Source organism: Halichoerus grypus, chromosome 10 (genome assembly GCF_964656455.1).
Source record: "Halichoerus grypus chromosome 10, mHalGry1.hap1.1, whole genome shotgun sequence".
In the NCBI taxonomy this organism is placed as follows: domain Eukaryota; kingdom Metazoa; phylum Chordata; class Mammalia; order Carnivora; family Phocidae; genus Halichoerus; species Halichoerus grypus.
This window is the reverse complement of record NC_135721.1, coordinates 89611915-89638754: the sequence shown is the minus strand read 5'-3', so window position 1 is coordinate 89638754 and position 26840 is coordinate 89611915. Positions and strand designations below refer to the sequence as shown.

The 26840-nt window shown below is 45.3% G+C and overlaps 1 protein-coding gene across 5 annotated transcripts in view; it reads right to left on the bottom strand.

Annotated features, from left to right (window-relative positions):
* ABHD12 (abhydrolase domain containing 12, lysophospholipase) overlaps positions 1 to 26840 on the bottom strand; it is an 89524-nt gene that overhangs the window by 12110 nt on the left and 50574 nt on the right. For 4 of the 5 annotated variants that reach the window (XM_078056827.1, XM_036110023.2, XM_036110027.2 and 1 more), the window contains exons 2-4: positions 21323 to 21447; positions 12795 to 12900; positions 3083 to 3202 (exon numbers count right to left, since the gene is read on the bottom strand). In XM_078056827.1, the coding sequence (XP_077912953.1) occupies positions 3083 to 3202; positions 12795 to 12900; positions 21323 to 21447 (351 nt within the window). Of the gene's footprint in view, positions 1 to 3082; positions 3203 to 12794; positions 12901 to 21322; positions 21448 to 21777; positions 21921 to 26840 lie in introns of those variants that run through there. The other variant, XM_078056826.1, reaches the window with a different exon arrangement.

The following is a 26840-nucleotide window of genomic DNA, read 5'->3' as shown; positions in this document are numbered from 1 at the left end:
CCCAGGGTCAGTACTGGAGTGTCTGGGTCCTTGGTGACTTGGTCCCCAAGTCCATACAGGGAGGGTCATTGGGGGACAGGTGACCTCCTCTGCAGGGCATCATAGTGGCTCCATGCTTGTTTCTGGCAGTACCGTGACAAGCAAGGGATAGTGTTAGCATTTTGGGGATATTTCTTAATTATTGCCTTACTTCTACTTTTGACTAGCTAATACATAGGTACAATACACAATCCAGAAGACACAAGAGGATACACAGCAAGCCCCCAACTCCTGCCCAGCACGTAGCCCCTCCCTCAGCTCCCTGGTGACCAGCAAGTAGGCAGAAGTGAAGGCGCTTCTTTATACGACATACGCACTCTACTTTCTCTCACTTTTCACTCAGTAATTCACAGCCAACTTCCAGGACTCTTTTTAGCAGTGGTTCACACCTTCCTTATCTTGCAGTCGTTCTGGCCCTTTCCTACCTGCTGTGAACCTAAGTTTTACTGCCATGGCCAGCTCGTGCTGATGTCCCTTTGCATAACTGTGCTCCACGTGTGGGATACGTTCCTACACACTGAACTGCTGGGTGGAAGCTGTGTGTGATCATAAGCTTGACAATTACTGCCCAGCCGTCTTCAGAGGGGCCCTGGCCCATCTCCTAGCCCTGCACCCACAGACTAGTGTGGAGTGGGCACTTCTTATTACAGACACTAAACAGGCGTTCAAACTGTTTCGTGTGTCTATACTTCTTTGTCCGAGGACTACCTATCCCTTCTCATGCTTTGTCCAGCTGTTGGTCGGCTATTACTGTGGACAGACACCAAAGTGGGGACGGGGCCACCTCAGGAAGGAGAGCATGTCAGCGGGTGAACTCACCCTCTCCAGACTTTTTAGCAGTTTTCCTCTTTTATAGTGAGCACCCTGGCCACTTTGCTGTGTGTATGTTTGGGGCGGGGGGCGGGGGGCAGGCAGGGAGTGTCCCTGAGAGAGACAGGGATGAGACAAAGGAGGAAAACCAATGCAATGCGGCCACAGAAATACAACAGAATGAGTTTCAGGACCAGAAGGAAATACTGAAAAATGTTTTCAGTTATCTTTGGAAAAGTTCATGGTGGCTCTTGTCTAGGTTGTTTGAATTCCCTACCTCGAGCAAAAAGGAGAGGGGTTCAGCATGTGACACAGTGCACAGCAGCAGCCGGGGACTGGCTCTCGGGGAGCCAGGGCTGCTGTAATCCTGCCAGGCCGGGGGCGGGGGGGCTCTCTGGGGACAGGGGAGAGGGCAGCAACACTTTCAAAGTCACAGTGTTCCTTCAAACCTGAAGTTTAGGCAGACTTTGTCTTTTTTACCATGTGACTGGCATTGCTTAACTGAACCTTATTCCCAGTAAACTACAAAATTTTCTCATTTATAGGAAGATGCTACCAGAGTGGTTATAACCACTTGCTCTTTGAAAAGCAGAAGAGAAACCCACTGTAGCTTGTCCCAGACAAAGAAGAAAGCAAACTACCAAGTGCATGCATGATTCAGCAGCTAAATGCCCTGCTCTGCGGCCTCACACAGCATCTTCACAGCCCACACCTCCTGGACTTCCTGCAATGTCCACTGTGGAGCCCCTCTGCCCCGACACCACCAGGGTCTGCTTGCTGCGCCACCCCCACCCCCCCGCAAAGGCCTGTGAATTGATCTCTTTGTTGGTTCTGCCTATAGAATGACATACCCCCAGCACACCATGGCAGTCACGGCACCCCGCTGACCCTTACCCGGGCCCTGCAGTAGCCCTGCCTCCTGCCGGCTCCTGCCAGCTCACTCACGCGCCCTAAGGAAGCTGCAACAACACTGACCCTCCTGGGGCTTCTCAGACCATGCTGTTTGGAAAATGTACCTCCTCCTTCACCCACGCTGCTCTCCCAGAGATTCTTCTGAACAAAGCCAACCATGTGGGTAGACAAAGCCGATTCCCAGTGAATCTGAAGGACATACCATTAAAGCCACTCTTTTTTTTAAAAAAAAAAAAAAGACTTTATTTGAGAGAGAGAGGGAGCACGAGGGCATGAGCAGGGTGAGCAGCAGAGGGAGAGGGAGAAGCAGACTCCCCGCGGAGCAGGGAGCCTGATGCGGGACTCGATCCCAGGATCCTGGGATCATGACCTGAGCTGAAGGTACACGCTTGACCGACTGAGCTACCCAGGCGCCCACAAAGCCACTCTTGAAAAGCATCTGGGATAAACTTGAGCAAAGGCTTGGCCTGCCACAGACAGTCCCTCAGCAACAGCCCGGCAGGACACACTGGCATTGCTGGCTTACAGATGAGAGACAGAGAACTCACACCCATCACCCAACCCGACAGCATGGTGGGGCGGCCTGGGAGGATGAGTTTATCTGTGTGCACTCAGCTGGGGTCCCTCTGGCCTCCCTCTGCTTTCAGCCAGCCCTCCTTCGATGTCACCCTGACTCCTTCTCAGCACTCACTGCCCCTTGCCAGGAAGTGTGCCTCCACCCCAGAAGGGCGTGCCTGCCTGCGACCCTCAGACGGGGCTGACACACACGGCTGGTGAACAGGAGACAGCATTCCCCGGGGGCGCTGCGGTCCTGAAGTGTCACAGCGACCCCTCTGAGGAACCACCGCACCTTACTCACTGAGAAGCCTTATTCCCTAAGTCACTGGCCCTCACTTTGCCCTTCAAATTACGACGTCAGGAGGAAGACAACACCCCACTCTGGCCGAGGATCCGGGTCACTGTGACAGAGACACAGCCTCCTCCATTCCACCCAGGTGCGAGCCCCAGATAAGGGGTGTCTGGACACAGCTTCCCACATCTGCTTAACATGGGGGGTGGGGTGGTTTCCGAAGGAAACTGCACCTGGGCCCACCTTGCATACAGCTCTGCTCTGAGCCTGTGGGAACACTGCTTCATGGGAGTTTCACCCTGAGCCCTTTCCCCCAAATCCCATAAACTCTGCCTTTTCCTGTGTTCCTGGGATGCCCCACAGCCCCACTGCCTGTACACTGCCTGTACACTCCCTCACTGCAGGGGGTCAGTAGACCCGACTGGGCCAGCATCGCAGGGAGGACACGCTACGCAGGCTTCTCTTCCTCACCTTGTGCCTGCATTCCCGTGCAGGTACAGGATGATAGGGTGGCTGGAAGCCAAGGTGTCCTCGTACCACATCTGGTCCTTTCCTTGGGCATCCTTCCACCAGACAGCGGGGACAGTGTGCCTGGAAACAGAAGCAGAATGGAGTGGCATGATCAGATGAGGATGACTACTGACAGAACGACACAGGATCAGAGTCACAACAGAGCACAGAGCAGGACGGGTGGGGCTGGGGAGGCAAACTGCCCCCATGACCGGAAGAAATAACTCAGAACTCCAAGCTAGAGTGATGGCTTCTGACAGCCTTGGTAGATTTCCTGACTTATACCCGGGCCCCTCGGAAGCTCCCTCTGGTAGTAGGTGGGCAGGGGTTGGGGGTGGGGGTGGAGTTTCTCCCGTGTGAACTGTACACTCTTTAAGGTAAGATCTAGTCCGGCTCGCTCACCAGGCCTTCGCCTGGGCCTCGCACAGAATGAGTGCTTAATACATACTAGCTAAGTAACATCATTTCCCTTCATACACACCCATATATTTAAGCTGCAATTTTTTATTTTTATTTAAATTCAGTTAACATATAATGTATTATTAGTTTCAGAGGTAGAGTTCAGTGATTCATCAGTCTTATATAACGCCCGGTGTTCATTACATCAAGTGCCCTCCTTAACGCCATCACCCAGTTACTCCATCCCCCTACCTCCCTCCCCTCCAGCAACCCTTAGTTTGTTTCCTATGATTAAGTCTCTTATGATTTGTCTCCCTCTCTTATTTCATCTTGTTTTATTTTTTCCTCTCTTCCCCTATGATCCTCTGTTTTGTTTCCTAAATTCCACATATGAGTGAAATCATATAATTGTCTTTCTCCTATTGACTTATTTTGCTTAGCATAATACCCTCCAGTCATCCATGTCCATGTAAATGGTAAGTATTCATCCTTTCTGATGGCTGAGTAATATTCCATTGTATATATGGACCACATCTTCTTTATCCATTCATCTGTTGAAGGGCATCTCGGCTCTTTTCATAGTTTGGCTTTTGTGGACATTGCTGCTATCAACATTGGGGTGCACGTGCCCCTTCAAATCACTGTTTGTATCCTTTGGATAAATACCTAGTAGTGCAATTGCTGGGTCATAGGGTAGCTCTACTTTCAACTTCTTGAGGAACCTCCCTACTGTTCTCCAGAGTGGCTGCACCAGGTTGCATTCCCACCAACAATGTAGGACGGTTCCCCTTTCTCCGGATCCTCACCAACATTTGTTGTTTCCAGTCTTGTTAATTTTTAGCCATTCTGACTGGTGTGAGGTGGTATCTCATTGTGGTTTTGATGTGTATTTCCTTGATGCCAAGTGATGTGAAGCATATCTTCATGTGTCTGTTGGCCATCTGTATGTCTTCTTTGAAGAAATGTCTGTTCATGTCTCCTGCCCATTTCTGACTAGATTATTTGTTTTTTTGGGTGATGAGTTTGATAAGTTCTTTATGTATCTTGGATAGTAGCCTTTTATCTGATATGTCATTTGCAAATATCTTCTCCCATAATGTAGGTTGCCCTTTAGTTTTGTTCATTATTTTCTTTGCTGTGCAGAGCTTTTTATCTTGATTAAGTCTTAAAAGTTCATTTTTGCTTTTGTTTCCTTTTCTATCGGAGACATAACTAGCAAGAAGTTGCTGTAGCCAAGGTCAAAGAGGTTGCTGCTTGTGTTCTCCTCTATGATTTTGATAGATTCCTGTCTCACATTTAGGTCTTTCATCCATTTCATGTTTATCTTTGTGTATGGTGTAAGAAAGAGGTCCAGTTTCATTCTCCTGCATGTGGCTGTCCAATTTTCCCAACACCATTTGTGGAAGAGACTGTCTTTGTTCCATTGGATATGCTTTCCTGCTTTGTCGAAGATTACTTGACCACAGAGTTGAGGGTCCATTTCTGGGTTCTCTATTCTGTTCCATTGATCTATGTGTCTGTTTTTGTGCCAGTATCATGCTGTCTTGATGATCACAGCTTTGTAATACAGCTTGAAGTCAGATATTGTGATGCCCCCAGCTTTGGTTTTCTTCCAACATCCCCCTGGTGATTCAGGGTCTTTTCTCGTTCCATACAAATTTTAGGATTGTTTGTTCCAGCTCTGCAAAAACGGTGATGGTATTTTGATAAGGATTGCGCTGAATGTGTAGATTCCTCTGGGCAGCATAGACATTTTCACAATGTTTATTCTTCCAATCCATGAGCATGGAATGTTTTTCCATCTCTTTGTGTCTTCCTCAATTTCTTTCGTAAGTGTTCTGTGGTTTCTAGAGTATAGATCCTATACCTCTGTGGTTAGATTTATTCCTAGGTATCTTATGGTTTTTGGTGCTTTTGTAAATAGGATCAATTCCTTAATTTCTCTTTCTTCTGTCTCATTGTTAGTGTATAGAAATGCAACTGATTTCTGTGCATTGATTTTACATCCTGCCACTTTGCTGAATTGCTGTATGAGTTCTAGTAATTTTGGGGTGGAGTCTTTTGGGTTTTCCACATAAAGTATCATGTCATCTGTGAAGAGAAAGAGTTTAACTTCCTCTTTGCCGATTACACAGATGCCTTTCATTTCTTTTTGTTGTCTGATTGCTCTTGCTAGGACTTCTAGTACTATGTTGAATAATAGTGGTGAGAGTAGGCATCCCTGTCGTGTTCCTGATCTTAGGGGAAAAGCTCTCAGTTTTTCCTCATTGAGAATGATATTCACTGTGTGCTTTACACAGATGGTTTTTACGATATTGAGGTATGTACCCTCTATCCCTACACTATGGAAAGCTTTCATCAACAAAGTATGCTGTATTTTGTCAAATGCTTTCTCTGCATCAATTGAGAGTATCATGTGGTTCTTGCCTTTCTTTGACTTATGTAGTCTATCACAGATTGATTTGTGGATGCTGAACTATCCTTGCAGCCGAGGAATAAATCCCACTTGGTCGTGGTGAATAAACCTCTTACTGTACTGTTGGATCCTATTGGCTAGTATCTTGGTGAGAATTTCTGCATCATGTTCATCAGGGATATTGGTCTGTAATTCTCCTTTTTGGTGGGGTCTTTGTCTGGTTTTGGGATCAAGGAAATGCTGGCTTCTTGAGTTTGGAAGTTTTCCTTCCATTTATGTTTTCTGAAACAGCTTCAGAAGAATAGGTATTCATTCTTTAAATGTTTGGCAGAAGTCCCCTGGGAAACCATCTGGCCCTGGACTCTTGTTTTCTTGGGAGATTTTTATTTACTGCTTCAATTTCCTAGCTGGTTATGGATCTGTTTGGGTTCTCTATTTCTTCCTGTTTCGGTTTTGGTAGTTTATACATCTCTAGGAATGCATCCATTTCTTCCAGATTGCCTAATCTGCTGGCATATATTTGCTGATAATATGTTCTTATAATTGTTTATATTTCTTTGGTGTTGGTTGTGATCTCTCTTGTTTCATTCATGATTTTATTTACTTGGGTCCTTTCTCTTTTCTTTTGGTAAGTCTGGCCAGGGGTTTATCAATCTTAAAATTCTTTCAAAGAACCAGCTCCCAGTTTTGTTGATCTGTTCTACTGTTCTTTTGGTTTCTATTTCATTGATTTCTGGTCTAATCTTTATTATTTCCCTTCTACTGGATTTAGGCTTTATTTGCTGGGCTTTTTCCCCCAGCTCCTTTAGGTGTAAGGTTAGGTTGTGTATTTGAGACCTATCTTGTTTCTTGAGAAAGGTTTGTATTGCTATATACTTCCCTCTTAGGACCACCTTTGCTGCATCCCAAAGGTTTGGAACAGTTGTGTTTTAAGTTTCATTAGTTTCCATGAATTTTTAAATTCTTCTTTAGTTTCCTGGTTGACCCATTCATTCCTTAGTAGGATGCTCTTTAGACTCCATGTATGTGAGTTTTTTTCAAATTTCCTCGTGTGATTTAGTTCCAGGTTCAAAGCATTATGGTCCGAAGATATGTATGGAATAATCTCAATCTTCTGGTACTGGTTGAGACCTGATTTGTGACCCAGTATGTGATCTATTGTGGAGAATGTTCCACGTGCACTTGAGAAGAATGTGTATTCTTTTGCTTTAGGATGGAATGCTCTGAATATATCCGTGAAGTACAGTCCAGTGTGTCATTCAAAGCCCTTGTTTCCTTGTTGATCTTCTACTTAGATGATCTATCCATTGCAGTGAGTGGGGTGTCCCCTACTATTGGGGCACCTGGGTAGCTCAGTCAATTAGCATCTGCCTTCAGCTCAGGTCATGATCGCAGGGACCTGGGACCTGGGATCAGGCCCTGCATCAGGCTCCTTGCTCAGTAGGGAGCCTGCTTCCCACCCTTGTGCTCTCCCTGTCAAATAAATAAATAAAATCTTTAATAAAGTCCCTTACTATTATTATATTATTATCGACGTGTTGTTTAATTTTATTATTAACTGGTTTATGTAATTGGCTGCTCCCATGTTAGGGGTATAAATGTTTACAATTGTTAGATCTTCTCATTGTACAGAACCTTTAATGATGATATAGTGTGCTTCCTCATCTTTTATTACAGTCTTTGGCTTAAAATCTAATTTGTCTGATATAAGGATTGCTACCCCAGCTTTCTTTTGATGTCCATTAGCATGATAAATGGTTTTCCACCCTCTCACTTTCAATCTGGAGATGTCTTTGGGTCTAAAACGAGTCTCTTGCAGCAGCATATCGATGGGTCTTGTTTTTTTATCCAGTCTGATACCCTGCGTCTTTTGATTTGGGCATTTAGAGTAACTATTGAAAGATATGAATTTAGTGCCTTTTTATTACCTGTAAAGTCACTGTTTCTGTACATTGTCTCTGTTCCTTTCTGGTCTATGTTACTTTTGGGCTCTCTCTTCACTTAAAGAATCCCTTTTAATATTTCTTGCAGGGCTGGTTTAGTGATCACAAATCCTTTCAGTTTCTGTTTGTTTGTCCTGGAAGCTTTTTCTCTCCTTCTATTTTGAATGACAGCCTAGTTGGATAAAGTATTCTTGGCTCCATTATTTTTCTCATTTAGCACCCTGAATATATCATGCCAGTCCTTTCTGGCCTGCCAGGTCTCTGTGGATAGGTCTGCTGCTAATCTAATGTTTCTACCCTTGTAGGTTATGGACCTCTTGTCCTGAGCTGCCCTCAGGATTTTCTGTCTTTTTTTTTAAAGGTTTTATTTATTTATTTGACAGAGAGAGAGAGACAGTGAGAGAGGGAACACAAGCAGGGGGAGTGGGAGAGGGAGAAGCAGGCTTCCCACTGAGCAGGGAGCCTGATATGGGGCTCGATCCCTGGACCCCGGGATCATGACCTGAGCTGAAGGCAGACGCTCAACAACTGAGCCACCCAAGCGCCCTCTCTTTGTCTTTGAGATTTGCAAGTTACACTATTATATGTCGGGGTGTTGACCTATTTTTATTGATTTTGAGGGGTGTTCTCTGTGCCTCCTGGACTTGAATGCCCATTTCCTTCCCCACATTAGGGAAGTTCTCTGCTATAATTTGCTCCAATATACCTTCTGCCCCTCTCTCTCTTTCCTCTTCTTCTGGGATCTCAATTATTCTAATATTGTTTCATCTTATGGTATCACTTATCTCTCGAATTCTGCCCTCGTGATCCAGTAGTTGTTTATCTCTCTTTTTCTCATTTGGTCTTCTATATCACTATTTCTCTCTTCTACCTCATTTATCCTAGCAATTAGAGCTTCCATTTTTTATTGCATCTCATTCATATCCTTTTTGATTTCAACTTGGTTAGATTTCATTTCTTTTATTTCTCCAGAAAGGGATTCTGTAGTCTTCTTTGCTTTTCTCAACCCCAGCTAGTATCTTTATAATCGTCATTCTGAACTCTAGTTCCGACACCTTACTTAATACTGATTAGGTCCCTGGCAGTCAGTACTGCTTCTTGTTCTTTTTTTTGAGGTGAGTTTTTCGTCTTGTCATTCTGTCAAGAAAAGGATAGATGGACGAGAGAACAAAATACTAAAATGGCAACAACGACCCCAAAGAAATATACACTACAAATCAGAAAAGACCCAAAACTGAAAAAAAAAAAATAAAAGAGAGAGAGAGACTATAATCAGACATGATCAGAAAAGAGCAATACAGTGGATTCTGTATTTTGGTCTGTTTATTAGAAAACTAGATCCCAAAATTGTAAAGGAAGAAAAACTTATATACATACAAAAATAAAATTAAATAGAATGAAAGGATAGAACATAACTATAAAGATGAAAATTTAAAAAGCCTTTAACAAAAATAAAAAAAACAAGAAAAAAAGAGAGAATACGATCAGACAGGTGAAGAGAACAGAGCCAGACACTAGATTCTGGGTGTATTTGGGGCTGTTTGTTAGAAGAAACTGCATCCCAAAATTGTAAAGAAAGAAAAACATATATATTCAAAAATAAATATAATGAAAGGATAGAATGTAACTGTAAAAATGAAAATTAAAAAAGATTTAAAAAGAAGAGTTGATAAAATAAAAAACTGGTTGAAAAGGAAAGAGAAAAAAATAAAATTCAAAGACTAAAGAATCATGGGACAAAAACCATGAATTCTATATACTATTTTCCACTAGCGCTGGAGTTTTGCAGTTCTGTGTGATCGGTAAACTTGGGTCTTAGCTGGATATTCTTGCTGGTTTTCTCGGGGGAGGGGCCCGTTGTGCTGATTCTCAGGTGTCTTTGCCCCTCAGCAGAATTGCACTGCCCTTGCCAGAGGGCCAGGCTAAGTAATCTGCTCCGGATTGCTTGCTCGCTGTGGCTTTTGTTCCCTGAAGGCTTTCTGCGCAGCTTTAGAGAATGAGAATGAAAATGAAAATGGTAGCCTCCCAGTCTCCAGGAGGCAGGGCCCCCACTCCTCAGTGCACCCTCAGGGAAAAGCAGTCAATCACTCCTGTCTCCGGGGTCTCAGTTCACATTCTGTGCTCACCTAGCCTGTCACCTAGTGTTTCTATCTCAGGCATGAAACCCTGTTTGGAGTCTCCAAACCCAGCAGATTCCTGCAGTGCATACCAGTGCTTCTCCTCTCCCAGGAGAAAGGCGGTCTCCCTACGGCTCTGCCGCTTGCTGGGAACCTGCTTAGAGAGCAGTCGCCCAACCATGCCACAGTTCACGGTATATGGCAACCCCGAGCTAAGAGCCCACTCCTGGGCTCATTGATTGCAGCCGGCTTCCCCGCTCTGATACCTGGGAGCTCTGCTGCACTCAGGCACCCCCGGTCTTCCTGTGACCCCAAGGGTCCTGAGACCACACCGTTCCACCTAGGATTTCGCCACCTGAGCACCTTTCAGGCAGGGACATCACTCAGCAGAGCAGACTTCTAAAATTTCCGGTTTTGTGCTCCGCGGCTCTATCACTTTCCAGTAGTCGGCTTATAGAGGCTCCCACCCCCCGCGGTTTATCTTCCCATATATCGCCTGGGATCCACTTCTCTGCATCTCCTACTCTTGCAGAAAGTGGTCGCTTTTCTATTTGTAGAGTTGAAGCTATTCTTTTCTTACATCTCCAGTTAAGTTCGCTGGTGTTCAGAATGATTTGAGAGCTATCTAGCTGAATTCCTGGGACCAGATGAAACTAAGTCCTCCACCATCTTGGACTATCTAGTCTAAGCTATACACAATTTAACTCACAACGGACCTAAGATAGTTCATGCTGTCATAGGTGATAATTCAGCGACACTGATCTTTATGAGCTGGACTAGAAGCTGGACATCCTTAAAGCACCATTTCTAATGTACAGCAGATTCCAGAGCCTGCTCACAAGGCATCTGGGAGCAGACCCATCTCTGTAGGAGGAGCTGCTGCAAGCCAACATGCTACATGGATGGACTGGTGTCAGCCCGGCTCATCCCACACTTGACCGGGCAGGTGCACTCAGTCTCTCTGGCCAGAACTCTCCCTCAGGGAGATGCTCCAGTTAATCTGAAGTCAATCCACATCAAATACTGTTAATTGCTGGGGAGGGTCCAAATGAATAGGTTTTTCTGTAAAACACATTCACATTTATTAGCAAGAATGCTTACAAATATTAAATGGCCATTTTTAAATTTTCTACTTAAGTTTCAGCATTTTACTTCTTCATTTTCTTTTTAGAGGGCAGAGGAGGGAGGGGCAGAGAGAGAATCTTAAGCAGACTCCAGGCCCAGTGCGGGGCATGACGTGGGGCTCAATCTCACAACCCTGAGATCATGACCTGAGCCGAAATCAAGAGTCAGAAGCTTACCAACTGAGCCACCCAGGTGCCCCTTAGCATTTCACTTCTAACGTTTCTTTGACCCGTTCCAGAGGACAGCATTTTGGGTGGTTCTGATTCTGACCATAATGATCACTCTATGGCAATTATAAACCCATGGGAACAAAAGGCACATTTTAAAAGTCCTGGACGCTGATGTACTTCCAGGAGCCAGCTTACCCCAAACCTGCTGCTCTTCACAAAGGCCCGGGAAGCTCCCAGCCAGAAGAGAGGGACCCTATTCCCAGGGCTCTCCTGCCCCCTGCCAGATGGAGAGCTTGTGCCCACAAACAGGCAGCTAAGAACAAGGCCTACTGCTGCCCGAGGGCCCACAACATCCTCATGACAGTACAGGGCACAGACCTGGGCAGGCCAGCCAGGGCCCAGCAGCACACAGCCTGGCTGTCACTAATTTGAGTCTCGCCATTGCTGTCACTCAGGACAACCTTCTTGGGTGACTGCTGTGGGAGCTTTCAGCCTAAGTATCAGCAGCACAAACGTCCCTCCTGCAATAGACTGCCCTAACCACTACCCAAGGAAGAGGTCCCTACTAACAAACCCCTGTCCATGTCTCAAAGCATAGACCACACTAACCAGCAGGAGGGCTGACCAATTCCTAACAGATAGCTCTGAGCAAAACACATCAATCTCTGACTGAGGACACAAGAGCAAAGTGTCCCATGCACACACACTGGTCAGTAAATATAAGATTAAATTAAACCAGAAATAACAAAAGCCTAGTCCCAGCATTAACTCCTAGAACAATAATCTCCCTTCCCCTTTTATGTTCTCTACCCAGGACCATTAGATATGGCTGAACTTCCTCACAGCCCACACTGGGAAGCCACCCACAGCATTTTGTTTAGAAGCATCTCACGTACACAGCAGTTTTCTGCAAGGGCAGAGAGGACGTCATGGCTGCTGAAAGAGAAACCCAGCTACATAAAGGGGCAGTGATGCCAAGCTGCTTCAGAGAGAAGAAAGAAAGTGCCACAGAAAAGTTGGTCAATTTTAATTTAGTTGTTCAGAAACACCCACTTGTCCATAGGGAAAAGCAGGAAAACATATTCCAAGAAGACAGAAAGAAGTCACAGAGCTTAAGTCCCATTTAAATTTTGGCTCAAAAAAGTCAATACAAGAAGAGAGCAAACACCACCATTATCAGCGGCTGTAAGCACTGCGCGTGGAAGAAATCCAGCTGTTTTCAAGTTCCCTTCTCTGAGAAGAAAGGGTGTATCTCAAATCTGTGCTCATGATTCTGTGCTCATACTCTTTTTTTCCCTCTGGAAATAAGGCTCTCTTCCACAAACAGCCTGGTTCACAAAGCCTTCGGTGTTTGAAAACATCAGAACAGATCTGATGCCATCTGATCATGCTCCATTAGGATCAAATTTAGCCAAGATATCTGCTTTGGAAACGGAAAGGGAGAGGATAAAAACAGACAGGCGATCATCTTGGACAACACTGGCCACGCCGCTGGTCACTCACCAGACTCCAATGGTCACGTCTTCCTCTGGCTGGAGGTAGTAATTACATGTGTGATTCAAACCTTGATCCTGCGGTTTTTTCAAGTCAATGAAATAGGGAACCCTCACTGTGGGGGACAAAGATATGGAAACCAGGATTAGTGGGGGCAGATGGACACACATGTGTACACGCACAGAGCAGAGGTGAAGCTCTCAGGAAGTGCCAAGTCTTTTCCAACCCAAGACTGCCAGGTACACAGGGCCCTTGGCCTCAGGTGCAGGGCTGGGTGAGCAAGCGCTGGAACGCTGTGGGCACGCCTGCACATCCTCTAGCAAGGATGAGTCCGAGTACAGATGGACCCCCTGACGGTTGTTCAAGGTGAGAAGTCACAAGTGAGGGAAGGAAAGATCCCTGAGGGGCCTGAGGGACATGCCGGCCACGAGAGAGGCTGGAGATGGGGAAGCCAGCCAAGCCTGGCTAAGCCACAAGTGAAGGCTGGAACCTGGCTGGTGGTGGGAGGAACAAGGGGAAAGGTGACAGATGGGTGGTGTGTTCTGGAGCCAAGGCCACCAGACTTGGTGACCAAGTGAATGTAGGTGTGAGTCAGTTAAGCGGGGTCCTGAAGTTTCTAGTGCTGTCACTTCATGCAGACATGACAGCAGAAGATGAGGTTCATGCAGACATGACAGCAGAAGATGAGGGAATCCACAGAGCCCATCTAGAGTTGAGTGACGCCAAATGGAACTGTACAACAGGTGCCCTACATTTAACAGGTCACCTGCCAACAGAGCAGAATTCTATAATGCACCCACACTATGGAAAATCCAGGGGCCATTAGCTGGAGACCAACTAAGACCCAATGACATGGGGGAACGTCCACGAACTATAGGTAGGAGAGCAGAGAAGGAGTGAGATGACCAGATATGCTGCACAGTCCCACAATGTTACTGTAAAAACAAACAAATGTATTCAACATCACAACCCACATGGGACTCGGAAAGAAATAAAGGAAGACACAGGTCAGGCTGTTACCAAAGTGTGTGTGTGCGCACACACATGCACGCATGCATGCATGGGCAGGTGGGGATATTTAATTTTTCCTTTATATACTGTTGTGCTTTTACTGCTTGTGGTGAACACAATTTTTAAAGCTATAGTTAAAAATTGAAAAACTTAATTTTTTTTTTTTTTTGAGAGAGCATGCGAGCAGGGTGTAGGGGAGTAGGAGAGGGAGAGAGAGAATCTTAAGCAGGCTCCAAGCCCAGCGTGGAGCCCAGCACAGGGCTCAATCTCATGTCCCTGAGATCATGACCTGAGCTGAAATCAAGAGTCAGATGCTTAAATGACTGAACCACCCAGGCGCCCCAAAGACTGAAAAACTTAAAAACAAAAAACAAAAAACAAAAAAACCAAAACTGTGAGGTGAGATTTACTCACTTTATCAAATGGCAACTCCCAAAGGGGGAAAGGACAGACAGCAGGATGGTCCTGGCCTCTAGCCAAGCCCACCTTGTATAAGAGTCACACACCTCCGGGGCGCCTGGGTGGCTCAGTTGGTTAAGCAACTGCCTTCGGCTCAGGTCATGATCCTGGAGTCCCGGGATCGAGTCCCGCATCAGGCTCCCTGCTCGGCAGGGAGTCTGCTCCTCCCTCTGACCCTCCCCCCTCTCATGCTCTCTCTCTCTATCTCATTCTCTCTCTCAAATAAATAAATAAAATATTAAAAAAAAAAAAAAAAAAGAGTCACACACCTCCGTACAGTTCTCTTTGGTGAAGAGAGCAGTCTCATTACGTAACTGCACATACCCACATGGCGCCAAGCCACACGTGCTCATCTCCCACTACCACCCTGTTCCTGAGCCACAACCTTTGCACTTGCTGACCTCTCTGAGTACTCTCCCGCCACATACCTGCACATTTAGCTCTCACTCCTCCAATGCCCACTGCAGCTCACTACGCATTTGCTGAAGAAATGAAATACCCACTCGTGAGGACATGGGGAGGCACACTTCCCCAGAAATTCCCTGAGCATTTCAGACCATGCAAGGAGATAAATCCTCCCGTGAGGGCTGCCACTTGTACCTTCAGCTTCTTAATACACCTCTTCACCAAGGAGAAGGCTAAATTTTTTAAACTTTAATTATGACTTTCTCTCAAAAGAAAAAGGGCCATCAAAGGAGGTGGCATCACATGTCCTGGTGCTCCTGCCATGCCGGCCCCGTGCCGCGTGCGCCTTCCTGCGGCGCCTCCTGCGATGTGCACACCAGCTCTTCCACCTCAGAGCTCAGAGGTCACCAGCTCCCACAGCACAGACCTGGCAGCACCCAGCAGCCACTCCACAGCCTGCACTCTTGACTCATCAGACAGGAAGGAAGAAAGGTCAATGGCTCTGATACGAACTGGCCCTCAGGTCCTTTTCAGAATACACTGAAGTCCCAACCCCCAGCCAATCAGAATGTGACCTTATTTGGAAATAGGGTCTTTACAGAGACAATCAAGCTAAACCAAGGTCATAAGGTGGACTTCAATCCAGTAGACCTGGTGTCCCTATCAAAAGGGAAAACTGGGACGCAGACACAGACAAGGACAGAGGAAGACAGTGGAAAGACACCGGGAGGAGGCAGCTGCGTGACGACAGAGGCAGAGGCTGGAGCGGTGCAGCTACAGGTCAGGGACACCAGACTCCTGGCCTCCAGCAGAGGCCCGGAGGAGGCCAGGAGGGACTGTGCCCAGAGTCTCAGAGAGCATGGCCCTGCTGACACCTTGATTGCAGGCTTCCAGCCTCTAGAAGTGAGAGAGAATAAATTTCTGTTGTTTTAAGCCACTCAGTTGGTGGTATTTCTTACACCTGCCCCCGGGGACCAAAGCAGCCATGCTACGGAGGTCATATTTTACTCTGGCAACGGGACTCAGAGAAGGCTCCTGACCAGACAGAGGCTGGCAAGGGCCTGTTTCCCGTGCTGGTTCAGACGCAGGTACCTACTCCTGCAATCTCCATTCTGGGACACTGTTCCATGCCATGGGAGCTGACAGCTGCAGCTTCATGTGCCTGTTCATCATCTCACAACTGTGAAGTGAAATGACTTCAATAAAACTCTGAAAACCAGGGCGCCTGGGTGGCTCAGTCGTTAAGTGTCTGCCTTCAGCTCAGGTCATGATCCCGGGGTCCTGGGATTAAGCCCCACATCAGGCTCCCTGCTCCGCGGGAAGCCTGCTTCTCCCTCTCCCACTCCCGCTCCCCCTGCTTGTGTTCCCTCTCTCGCTGTATCTCTCTCTGTCAAATAAATGGATAAAATCTTTCAAAAAAAAAAAAACAAACTCTGAAAACCCCAAACCCCGTGCCCACTGTTCAACCCCACACCCAGATTCCCTTAATTTTGCTCCTGAGACTAGAATTACCCACCCCCAGCCCCATGCCAAACAGAAAGTGGGTGTCATCAAGGGCTGAGGGCACTTGGCTTCCACTGGCTCAGCTCTCAGGCCTCGGTGGGTTCTGGATTGGGGAAGAAGGTAGTTAAGCTACTTCCACACAACCCCACAGCTCCAAGGGAACTCCCTACCTGTGAAAACTGTTTAATGAGGATTAGCAGCTAATCCCAAAAGCTTCCAGGCCTGAGAAATTTAGAAACTGAGAAGCCAGATTCTCCTCCAGGAGGACCTCATTCCACAAAACTTGTCTTCCAGTCCACTTTTATTTCTGTTTTAGAAATAACCGTGAAAAAGAAGGCAGTGAAAGCGCTGAGTCCAGCAGATGCCACCCATGTGCCTCCCTTCCCATGAGGCTCCTCCGGAGAGTAGAGGTCCATGGTCGGTCCAGGGGGTCAGACAGCTCCAGAGAGGTGTGGCCAGAGGAACCACTGGTAACTACTGGTCGGAGTAAGCAAAATGCCACAAAGGGACAGGGTCAAGGGGTGCAAGAGGAGGGTGGCAGGCTATGCCCAGGCCAGAACACACCTCACTCCTGCTGGCCAGGAACAGCTGGGTACCAGGGCCCTCTGACCTCCTGTGTTATCCCTTGGCCCCATGACCCTTGGGGCGCTGCTTCATCCACAGGGTTGGAGGAGGGACACAGCACAGGGCCCACAGGGCCCATGGCAGGGGCAGGAGTGAGCAGTCTGGGACAGTGACCCAGCCCCTCACTGCTAGCTATACAAGTTCGGCCTCACATACAGCTCAAGTGCACAACCCGGGAACCCAATACACACATGCTGTGTCCACAGGCTCGCAAGACACATCCAGCTGCTTCAACCCCACCTCTGACTTCCCTTCCTTCCCATTTTTCATTATTCACCCTCTGGCTGCACTGTCATTTATTGGCAACCACATACCAATGGGCATGATTTAGAGAGGATCCTGCACAAGCGGTGTTCAGTGAATAACCAGTGAGGACACGACTGAATGAAAAACAACCTATTCTATCATCTCTTCTTTAGTCCACCTGCAAAATACATGATAGGGTGAGAGACTACAGCTACTTAGCCATAATGGACACTTTTGACTGCCTGAGGATTTTAAATATCGGGGCTACCTCTCATCCCAGTCACTGATGCACTGGAAGAGGTGTGGTGCCAACAAGGGAGGGCAGAGGGGTCTCTGGGTTCTATCAAATTCTAACACTGTGATGGGGGCTGTAGGGGTTTCCATAAAAGGAAAGGGGATAAGAAAGGAATATAGTAGGGAGGTTCCTCAAAAAATTAAAAATAGAAATACCATATGATATAATAATTCCACTACTACCCAAAGAAAATGGAAACACTAATTTGAAAGGATACATGCACCCCCATGTTTACTGCAGCATTACTTATAATAGCCAAGATATGAGAGAAACCCAAGTGTCCATGAATAGATGAATGGATAAGGACAATGTAATACCCCCCGCACACACACTAGACTATTACACAGCCATAAAAAAGGACAATATCTTGCCATTTGTGACAACATGGATGGACCTAGAGGGTATAATGCTAAGTGAAATAAGTCAGGCAGAGAAAGACAAATACTGTATGATTTCACTTATACGTGGAATCTAAAACAAAAACAAAAACAAATGAATAAACAAAAAGCAGACTCAGACCTGATCTGTTTGTAAACACGGAGAACAAACTGATAATTGCCAGAGGGGAGAGGCATGGGGGGATGAGCAAAATAGGGGAAAAGAAGTGGGAGGTACAGACGTCTAGGTCTGGAATGAGTAAATCACAGGGATGAAAGGCATGGCATGAGGAATATAGCCAATGATACTGTAATCACATTTATGGTAACACATGGTGACTACACTCATGGTGAGCATAGCCTAATCACTATGTTGTACACCTGAAACTAATGTAATATTATGTGTCAACTACTCAAAAAAATTTTAAAAGGAAAGAAAGCTATCAAGGGCTAAAAGGGACTGCTAAGAGGAAGGAGAAAGAGGAAGCATAAGGATTATTATCCTGGAGAATGTTGAAGCAGGCTGGCTGGCCTTCTGCTTTAAAAACAAATACATAATTCATATATCTAACCTATTTCCCAAAAAAGGCCCAAGGTAATGTGCAGAGAGGAGCAGTTCTGTGCAGGCCTCTGAACCAAAACATTCCTTCCCACCAAGAGATGGTTCTAGATCCGAGGGCAAAGAACTGCAGAGAAGATATCTAGGCTTCATTACTCAGCATAAAAAAGGATGAGATCTTGCCATTTGGGACAACATGGGTAGACCCAGAGGGCATTATGCTAAGTGAAATAAGTCAGACAGAGAAAGACAAATACCATAGGATTTCACTTACATGTGGCATCTAAAAAACAAAACAAAGGAACAAGCAAACTGAAACAGACCCACAAATACAGAGAACAAATTGGTGGTTGCCAGAGGGGGAGGAGGTGGGGAGATGGGCAAAATAGGGGAAGGAGGTGAAAAGGTACAAGTTTCCAGTTAAATACACACATGGAGATGAGACATACAACATAGGGAATACAGTCAACACTACTGTAGTAAGTCAGTATGCTGACAGATGGTGACTACGCTTACTGTGACGATCGCTGAGTAATGCATACAATTGTCAAACCTCTGTGTTGTACCCCTGAAATTAGCATCCTACTGTATGCCAACTATACTTCAATCTAGTCATCTAGACTTCAAGACCACAAAATACTGGGTATCACCCAACATCACTGACACTGGAATCAGACTTTTGAACCTGAGTAGTGAAAAGCACACATACTCATGTTTATGTGTAGAGACTCAGACAAAAGAGACCGACAGGAAACAGACAGATAAGCAACAACGTTAACAATTTCCTCAGAATGATTTTCATTTTCTTCTTCACTGCCATTCAGGGCTTTTCAGTTAATCTTTTGTTTTTGGAATGCTCATGTAGTTTTTGCTTATGAAAATATATTTAAAGTAGAATAATGACTTAAATCATGGGGCTATGTTTTTTCTATAGTTTATTTATCTGATTTATGAATGTGATTTCAGATAGATTTGGTGTGAACTTAAGAATATATTCTGTGATTATGTTCTGAGACCCAAAAGACTGTTTAGACTTCCTTTAGAGTCCAAATGGAATTCACAGGATCATGATTCGCATTTTGAGGAGACAAAAATGGAGGTGCTACCCCAACACACTGGCCCTCCAGCACCATGGACTGAAACTGCCAAACCACTGCAGGCCAGCCCTGGAGACCCCCATTCCCCCACAGGGGAGGCAGCACAGACAGCTAACCAATCTCCTTTATAACCCCTGCAGGAGGCGACCCCACTGCCACACAGTGGACATGGGGAAGGAAAGGGTAAGCGACTGGCATCTCCTTGTAGAGGTGGACTAGGAGAACCCAAAGTTCTGCTCCTGTGGAACATCCTACCATTTCATTAGGAAACCAACCGAGCAACATTTGTGAGCTATGTTTAAAGTAGCCCAAATAATTGATCTGAAGAAAAGCAAGTCAATTCAAATATTTCCTGGGACCCCACCATGTGGCAAAGGCACCTGGTCAAGGCACCCGGAGGCCTATAGAGTAGGAAAAGCCATACAGAGTCCATCCTAAAGTCTGCCATCAGGGTATCTGCAACCCAGTAGCTTCGTGTTTATATGTAAACACAAACTCTCTTCTGTGCTAGACCGACTGTGGACATTTAAGGGTTAAAGTCAGAAAATCAAAACTCCCTTTATTTTAGTATGTTGTTAGCTCCTTTTAAGTTTGTGCCTCTCACACTGGCAAAAACATAGAGAGGATAAATTCCTCAAAGTTCAGCTACATTTCCGTCAGAAAAATCAAATGCCTCTTGGTATACTGTAAGTATTTTATACTTATTTTAAGACACCAAATTAAAAAAACTTACTTTAGATTTACAAAGTAGTGAACACTGACCTTACTATTTCTCTTCCTCCTCCTTACTGTTCCTCTTGAGAGCAGAAATGCTCTTTTTAGCCAGTGACTTCCAAGTTTCTGTGATTAAGTCCACTGTAGACTCCATAAACCCGAACTCGCATGCCCAGGCACCTACAGAGCCTGGCGCACCGCGTTACTACAGAAGAGGGTTCTGTAGCCCTGACATGCCTGGCCCCAGTGCCACCCCCTGCTTGTCCCAGGCCACAGTCACACGGGAGCCACCTCAACACGTCCTGTCTGTCCTCCCCCTCATCTTCATGCTCTTCCTCCTCCTTCCTTCTCTACCAGCAACCCTGCTGCCTCTTCTCACGGCATCAGCCCCAACTTTCAAACCTCTCCTCCCAAATACACAAGGTCCAAACCTACTCTTTGCAAACCAACAGCTAAGAGCATGCACAGAGCCCACCTCGACTGGTTCAGATGCTACGCATACCTGCACACTCAAGCTGAAGGCCATTGCTTATGGAGTACCTGCTGTGCGCCAAGCACCACGTTCTACCTTCAAACCCTAACACTCGCAGACCCAGCCTCTTCCCTCCTAGCCTCATCTTGTAGGTGTAAAATGATGCTCCTTAAGAGGATTATTCCCAGCAATTATGTACCTGGGAGCCCTCTGCCTTCTATTTCCTAAGCTTGAGACTTCTGGACCTTCCTCCTCTTACTTGCACAAAAGTAAATACACAGCATGAAAAAAAAACACCTTTGGAACACACAAGGTCTAAGTTAACTCAGGGAGACTACAACACCTATAGAGGGAGCATATAATTCCATAGAAACCAAAGCATGTCAGGCTGATTTTTTTTTATTTTTAAAGAAAAAAGTCCTAATTATTTTTGTTTAAGGTGGTCACCTTTTAGTGGTTATCTTTTCCAAGTACAGTGAGCCTCCTAGATGGCACAAGGGCAGAGCACCTCCAACACAACACCATTAACATCCTCACCCACTGCCACTAAAGCAGGACCCCCAGCCAAGCAGGGGTTACCTGTGCACACAACTGTTAGCCCTGGAGAACAACGCAGTCATTGCAGCAGCCTGTAACTGGGAAGGGGCACTGGGAGCTTTCTGGGTAATAGAAATGTTCTATTTCTTGATCTGGGTGGTAGATATAAAAATATATAAATCATCATGCAAATGAATTCTTACTAAAATTCAAGGCAAAATGGGCACGTGGTACTTACCAAAATTCAAGAAAATCAGTTTGGCCTGTATCCCGGGACATAGTTTGATGAGAAATGGAATGGCAACATACAACCCCAGAACACAGAGAAGTATCTTCCTCAGTCGGAACCACAGGCCCTTTCGCCTGCAAGAGAAGAGCAATTAACAGGTCAAAGACTGGAGGTGCAATTTTGCTCCCGTTTATTAACAGCATTATCAAAATCACTAACCAAAATCTACATGTCGCTTTACCCACAATAACTGTGCCAGTAATAAGACTAGCCTCCCACCTGCTTTTGTTAAAATAATTATTTTAGACAGTCTTTCAATCTGAGCTTAGAACTCTATTGTGCGGGAAGGGGGAGGGTACATAGTTTCTCCTGAAAGCCAACGGACCATCCTGATGATTTCCTGTGCTTGCCCTGGAATCAGAACACAGCACAGACATCAGTCAGCTCCCCAGCAAGTGCCCAACCTGAAGTCAGATCGTAGCAGCAGCTTCATCTGGGGAAAGTGGCTGGCTCTAGGCCGGTGATCGCTGTCCTGCAAGACAGCCACAGGCATGGGCTGCCCGCTGGCTCCTTGTAGGAAGCTGAAACATCAACAGAACCTGCCCAACCAGGTCTGGGGAGCGAGCAGGGGGCTGACAGTGAGACTGTAGCTGACACTGCCTGTCCTTGCATTCCAGCCCACATTCCATCTGGCACCACCGGATGGAGGCCCCTTCTCCAGGCAACGTAGGCCAGGTCTCCAGATCCTCTTCTAAGCCCACGCAGCTCCAAGACTGCCTTATCCTATTCCTGATGCCTTTTCAAAAATGTCCCTAGTCCAGAGATTCTAAACTCCTTGGACTAAGGGTTTCTCTATAACTAGAAAACTGAAGCCCCCAAAGAGCTTCTGTTTACACGGTTTATATTTATGACTATTTGTCATGTGAGAAGTTAAAATACAATTTAAAAATATTTATTCATGCATCTAATAACAAGAAAGCCATTAAATGTTAATATAATTAACATTTGTTATTTAAAAAGTGATTATATTTTCCAACACAAAAACTTTTAGTGAGGAGAGCAGCATTAACACTTTTACAAATTTCTTTAAGCCAGACAGCTTAATAAAAGACAGATGGATTCTCATATCTTTCTGCATCCAATCTGTTGCAATACCACATGTCAGGCAGCATCTGGAAAACTCTGAGACAATGAGTAAAAAAGGCAAATAATATCTTTGGGTTATAATGAAAATCATTTCGACCTTGTGGACACTCTGAAAGGATCTTGGGGAGGACCCTTGGAAACCGCTGCTCTAACTTATGAACCAAGTCTAAACCTGAGTGGGGTTAAGTATTTATTTCTGGACTGTTTCCAAAATAAATATTTAAAGTGGTTTTAAATATATACCTGGAACTGCTGACACATGCAATAATATGGATGCATCTCAAAAGCATTCTGCTAAATAAGACAGACACAAAAGACTACATACCGTATGATTCCGTTTATCTAAAATTCTAGAAGAGACAAAACTATAGAGACAGACAAACAGAACAGTGGTAGCTGGGGATGGAGGGAGATTGCAAGGGGCACACAGGGAACTTTTAGGGTAATCAAAATAATTTTATCTTGATTGTAGTTACACATTTGTATGTGTAAATAATAGCTCAGCAAAGCTGATGACAAACGTGCGTATCTGACAGTATAACTCATTCACTCATTCACCTGGTTTACTCAGTGCTAGCACTCTTTGGGCAGCAGACACTAAAGGAAGCAAAGGAAGGTCTCTGCATCCATGCTGTGCTCCCAGCTCAGTGGGGCAGACACAGAGCTCTGAGAGAGGCACGTGGTTCAGGGTAATCTGACCCAGTCCAGGCTGCCAGGGAAGGGACCACTGGGAGGAAACACTAAGTTAGGAATATAGGAGTTAACTAGATGATGTAGAAGAATAGTTTAAAATGGCATCTTAAATTCCATGCACAATCTGCCCTTCCAGTGATGAAGGGTGTGTAACATTGTGGTTAAAGGTGCTGGCTCTGAAGTCAGATGATCTAGTCTAACTTCTAACCTACCACTTACTAGCTGTGCAATCCTGGATAAATCACTTAACCTCTCTGAGCTGTGGTTTATTCTCTGCACCGAGGGCATAAAAGTGGTACCTCCTTTGTGGGGCTCCTGGAAGGATTACACACAATAATGCACATAGAGTGCACATATGAGTTTCGGGTCCACAATATATCTAAGCTGTCATCACAGTCTTCTTACTCTCATTAAGGGAAAGAGCAGGGACTGGGCATAGTAATGGGCCTGAAAGGGAAGGCTGGGCACAATGTGAGAGGTCCAAAGAGGCCAAGAAGAATTCAGGACTTCATTCTGAGAGAAAATGGAGAGCCCATAAAAAAGAAAATAGCCTGCAATCAAATGCACAACCATCAAATGCCAGATGCAAAGCTCATGCTTCAGTCCTCTGCTCTGGCCACACTGGCCATTCCTATGTCCCTTGCACAATTTGGTCACTCACCCTCTAGAGCCTGCATAAATCTGGCCATTATAAGGTATTCACACAGCTTGTAATTTTATGTCCTCAGAGCAAGGAAAGCATATATCCACACAAAGACTTGATCAAAAACACTCACAGGGGGTACCTGGGTGGTTGGGTCAGTGGGGCATCTGACTCTTGGTTTTGGCTCAGGTCCTGACCTCGGGGGTCATAGGATTGAGCCCCACATCGGACTCTGTGCTCAGCATGGAGTCTGCTTGGGGTTCTTTCTCTCCCTCTCCCTCTGCCCCTCCCCCCGCTAGTGTGCACGCTCTCAAATAAATAAAAATAAAAAAACAAAAAAAAACCACTCATGAAAGTTTTATTCAAAATAGCCACTGAGATAATACAAATGTCTATCAACAAGTGAATGGATAAGCAAACCATGATTTGTCCTTAGAATGGAATAGTACACAGCAAGAAAAAGGAACCAGCTATGGATACATGCAACCATGTGGATGAACCTCAAAATATGCTGAGTGAGGGGTGCCTGGCTGGCTCAGTAAGAGGAGCATGTAACTCTTGATCTCGGGCTCATGAGTTCGAGACCACATTGGAGGTAGAGATTACACTAAAAAATTAAATTAAATTAAAAAAAAAAACCTATGCCGAGTGAAAGAAGCCCAATAAGATGGCCAGGACAGCAACAGACTTCTGCTTTGATATATCATTTCACCTAAAAAGTATTCCTGTTCATTAGTGAAACCCGCATTGTTTTTTCTGTGCTATTTCAGGGTTCGGCGTCCTCCACAGACAGTGGCTTTTCATCTTCCTCATATTTCAAAATAGTTTATACAAGATAGGAACTGTCTGTTCCTTATAAAGTTAAAAGAATTTATCAAGAAGAAACAAGAGAGAAGGAGGATATAAACAACGTCTGGAAAAATATATCATTTTCTTAATTTCTTAATTATTACCTACTTCTTGTGACAATTTTGTTCATTTTCTCAGAAATTCCTTTAGTTGCAAACCTCCACTTATTGCTGGAAGTACTGCTATTAATGTAGTTACTCCTTGCTAGAAGATTCCCTGTTCTTGATTACTAATAAGAATGAACATTTCCCACGCAGCTGAGGAAAGCGTCACCTCCATTTATTACCTGCATGTGACCTGGAGTAATCACGGAGGCCCACCTTTCTCTACAGTGCACACATCCACACACAGAGGAACAACTTTTGCCATAGGCTGTACAATGATTCAGTGTGCTTGTCTTTAAAGGTTACTCATATTAGCAGTACCATAAACAGATAACCAGAATCACTTGTCAAGAAATAGAAAGGAACTGTAAAAATAAATACAATGAATGGACTTAGGATACAGCCCAACAGTTGTGTTCTTGGGCATTTATTCCAGAGAAATGAAGACTTATTTTCATGTAGAAACTTGTACATGAATGTCTACAGCAGCTCCATTCATAATAGCTCCAACTCAGATGCCTTTCAAGAGGTGAGTGGATAAACAAATTGTCCATACTGGCCATGGTACACTACTCAGCAATAAAAAAGAATGAACTATTGATTGTGCAACAACTTGGATGAACCTGGGAAATATACTGAGTTAAAAAAGTCAATCAATCCCAAAAGGTCACATGTTATGTAAGTCCGTCTATAAAAATGTTCTTTAAGTGACAAAGTGATAGAGATGGAGATGAGATTAGTGGTTGCCCTAGTTTAGGGATGGGAGGGCGGGGATAGGGGTGGCAATAAAGGGGTAGCATGAAGGAGCCTGGTAGGGGTGGTATAGGTGAGCACCTTCATGTGACAGTCGTTCCATGAAGCTACACATGTAATGAGATTGCACAGCATTACACACACACACACACACACACACACACACACACACACAATGAGTGTATTTTTAACTGGTGGAATCTGAATAAGCTCTATAGATTGCATCAATGTCAATCTCCTAGGGCTGATTTTGTACTATAGTTGCGTTAGATGTTACCTCAAACTGAAGGAGGTTGGGGGATGGGAACACTGGACATTACTGTATATTTCTGTGCGATTCCTAAGAATCGATAATTAACAAAACAAAAACAAAATAATGGAAAAAAAGTCAGCCACAATGGGGCGCCTGGGTGGCTCAGTCATTAAGCGTCTGCCTTCGGCTCAGGTCGTGATCCCAGGGTCCTAGGATCGAGCCCCGCATTGGGCTCCCTGCTCGGCGGGAGGCCTGCTTCTCCCTCTGCCACTCCCCCTGCTTGTGTTCCCTCTCTCGCTGTGTCTCTCTCTTCAAATAAATAAATTAAAAAAAATCTTAAAAAAAAAAAAAAATCAGCCACAGAATCTAAAAAATAGCAAGTAAAATATAAGTAATCATTAATAAATCTGACCAATTTGCTGGATTTCATGTTCTCTCAATCTGTCCAAGTAAATATTAGCCCCATTTTCACAGAGCACACAGCAACTTCCAAGGAGCTGAGTAACTTACTCCCAGACAAGAAGCCTGACATAGTGTGTGGGGGCTGGCCAAGGTGACCTCCGCCCCCACATTCCTCCAGGCCTATGAGCATTCTACCCGCCTTCATCCTGGTCTTTCTTTCTGGAAAAGCAGCCCAAATCAGAGCACTCAACGCGCAATCTGAGACTTTCTCTCAAATGATCATAGATCTGTAGACATTTTCTGATGGGACTTTTTAACAAATTATTCTAGAAAAGGACAATTTGTGCAATTTACAACTTCCTGCTGCCTCCTAGAAGGGTAGATCCCAGAGCAAGCCTTGGCTGAACCGTTTGGTAACAATGTGAAAGGGACCAAGACCTGTACCTCAGAGGGAAGGAGGGGTGGAGAAGGGCCAAGGAAAGGCCAAGGAGTCTGGGGAAGGAAGCCTGGAGCCCTCGGAGAGATGGGGAGGCTGCAGGCTGACAGTCAGTTCCAGTGTGGTACTCGGGAAAGAACAAACAGATCAATGGAACATAGCAGTGAGCCCAGAAATAGAGCCACATAAATATAGTTAACTGATCTCTGACAATAGTGCAAGAGTAATAAAATGGGGAAAAAAGAGTC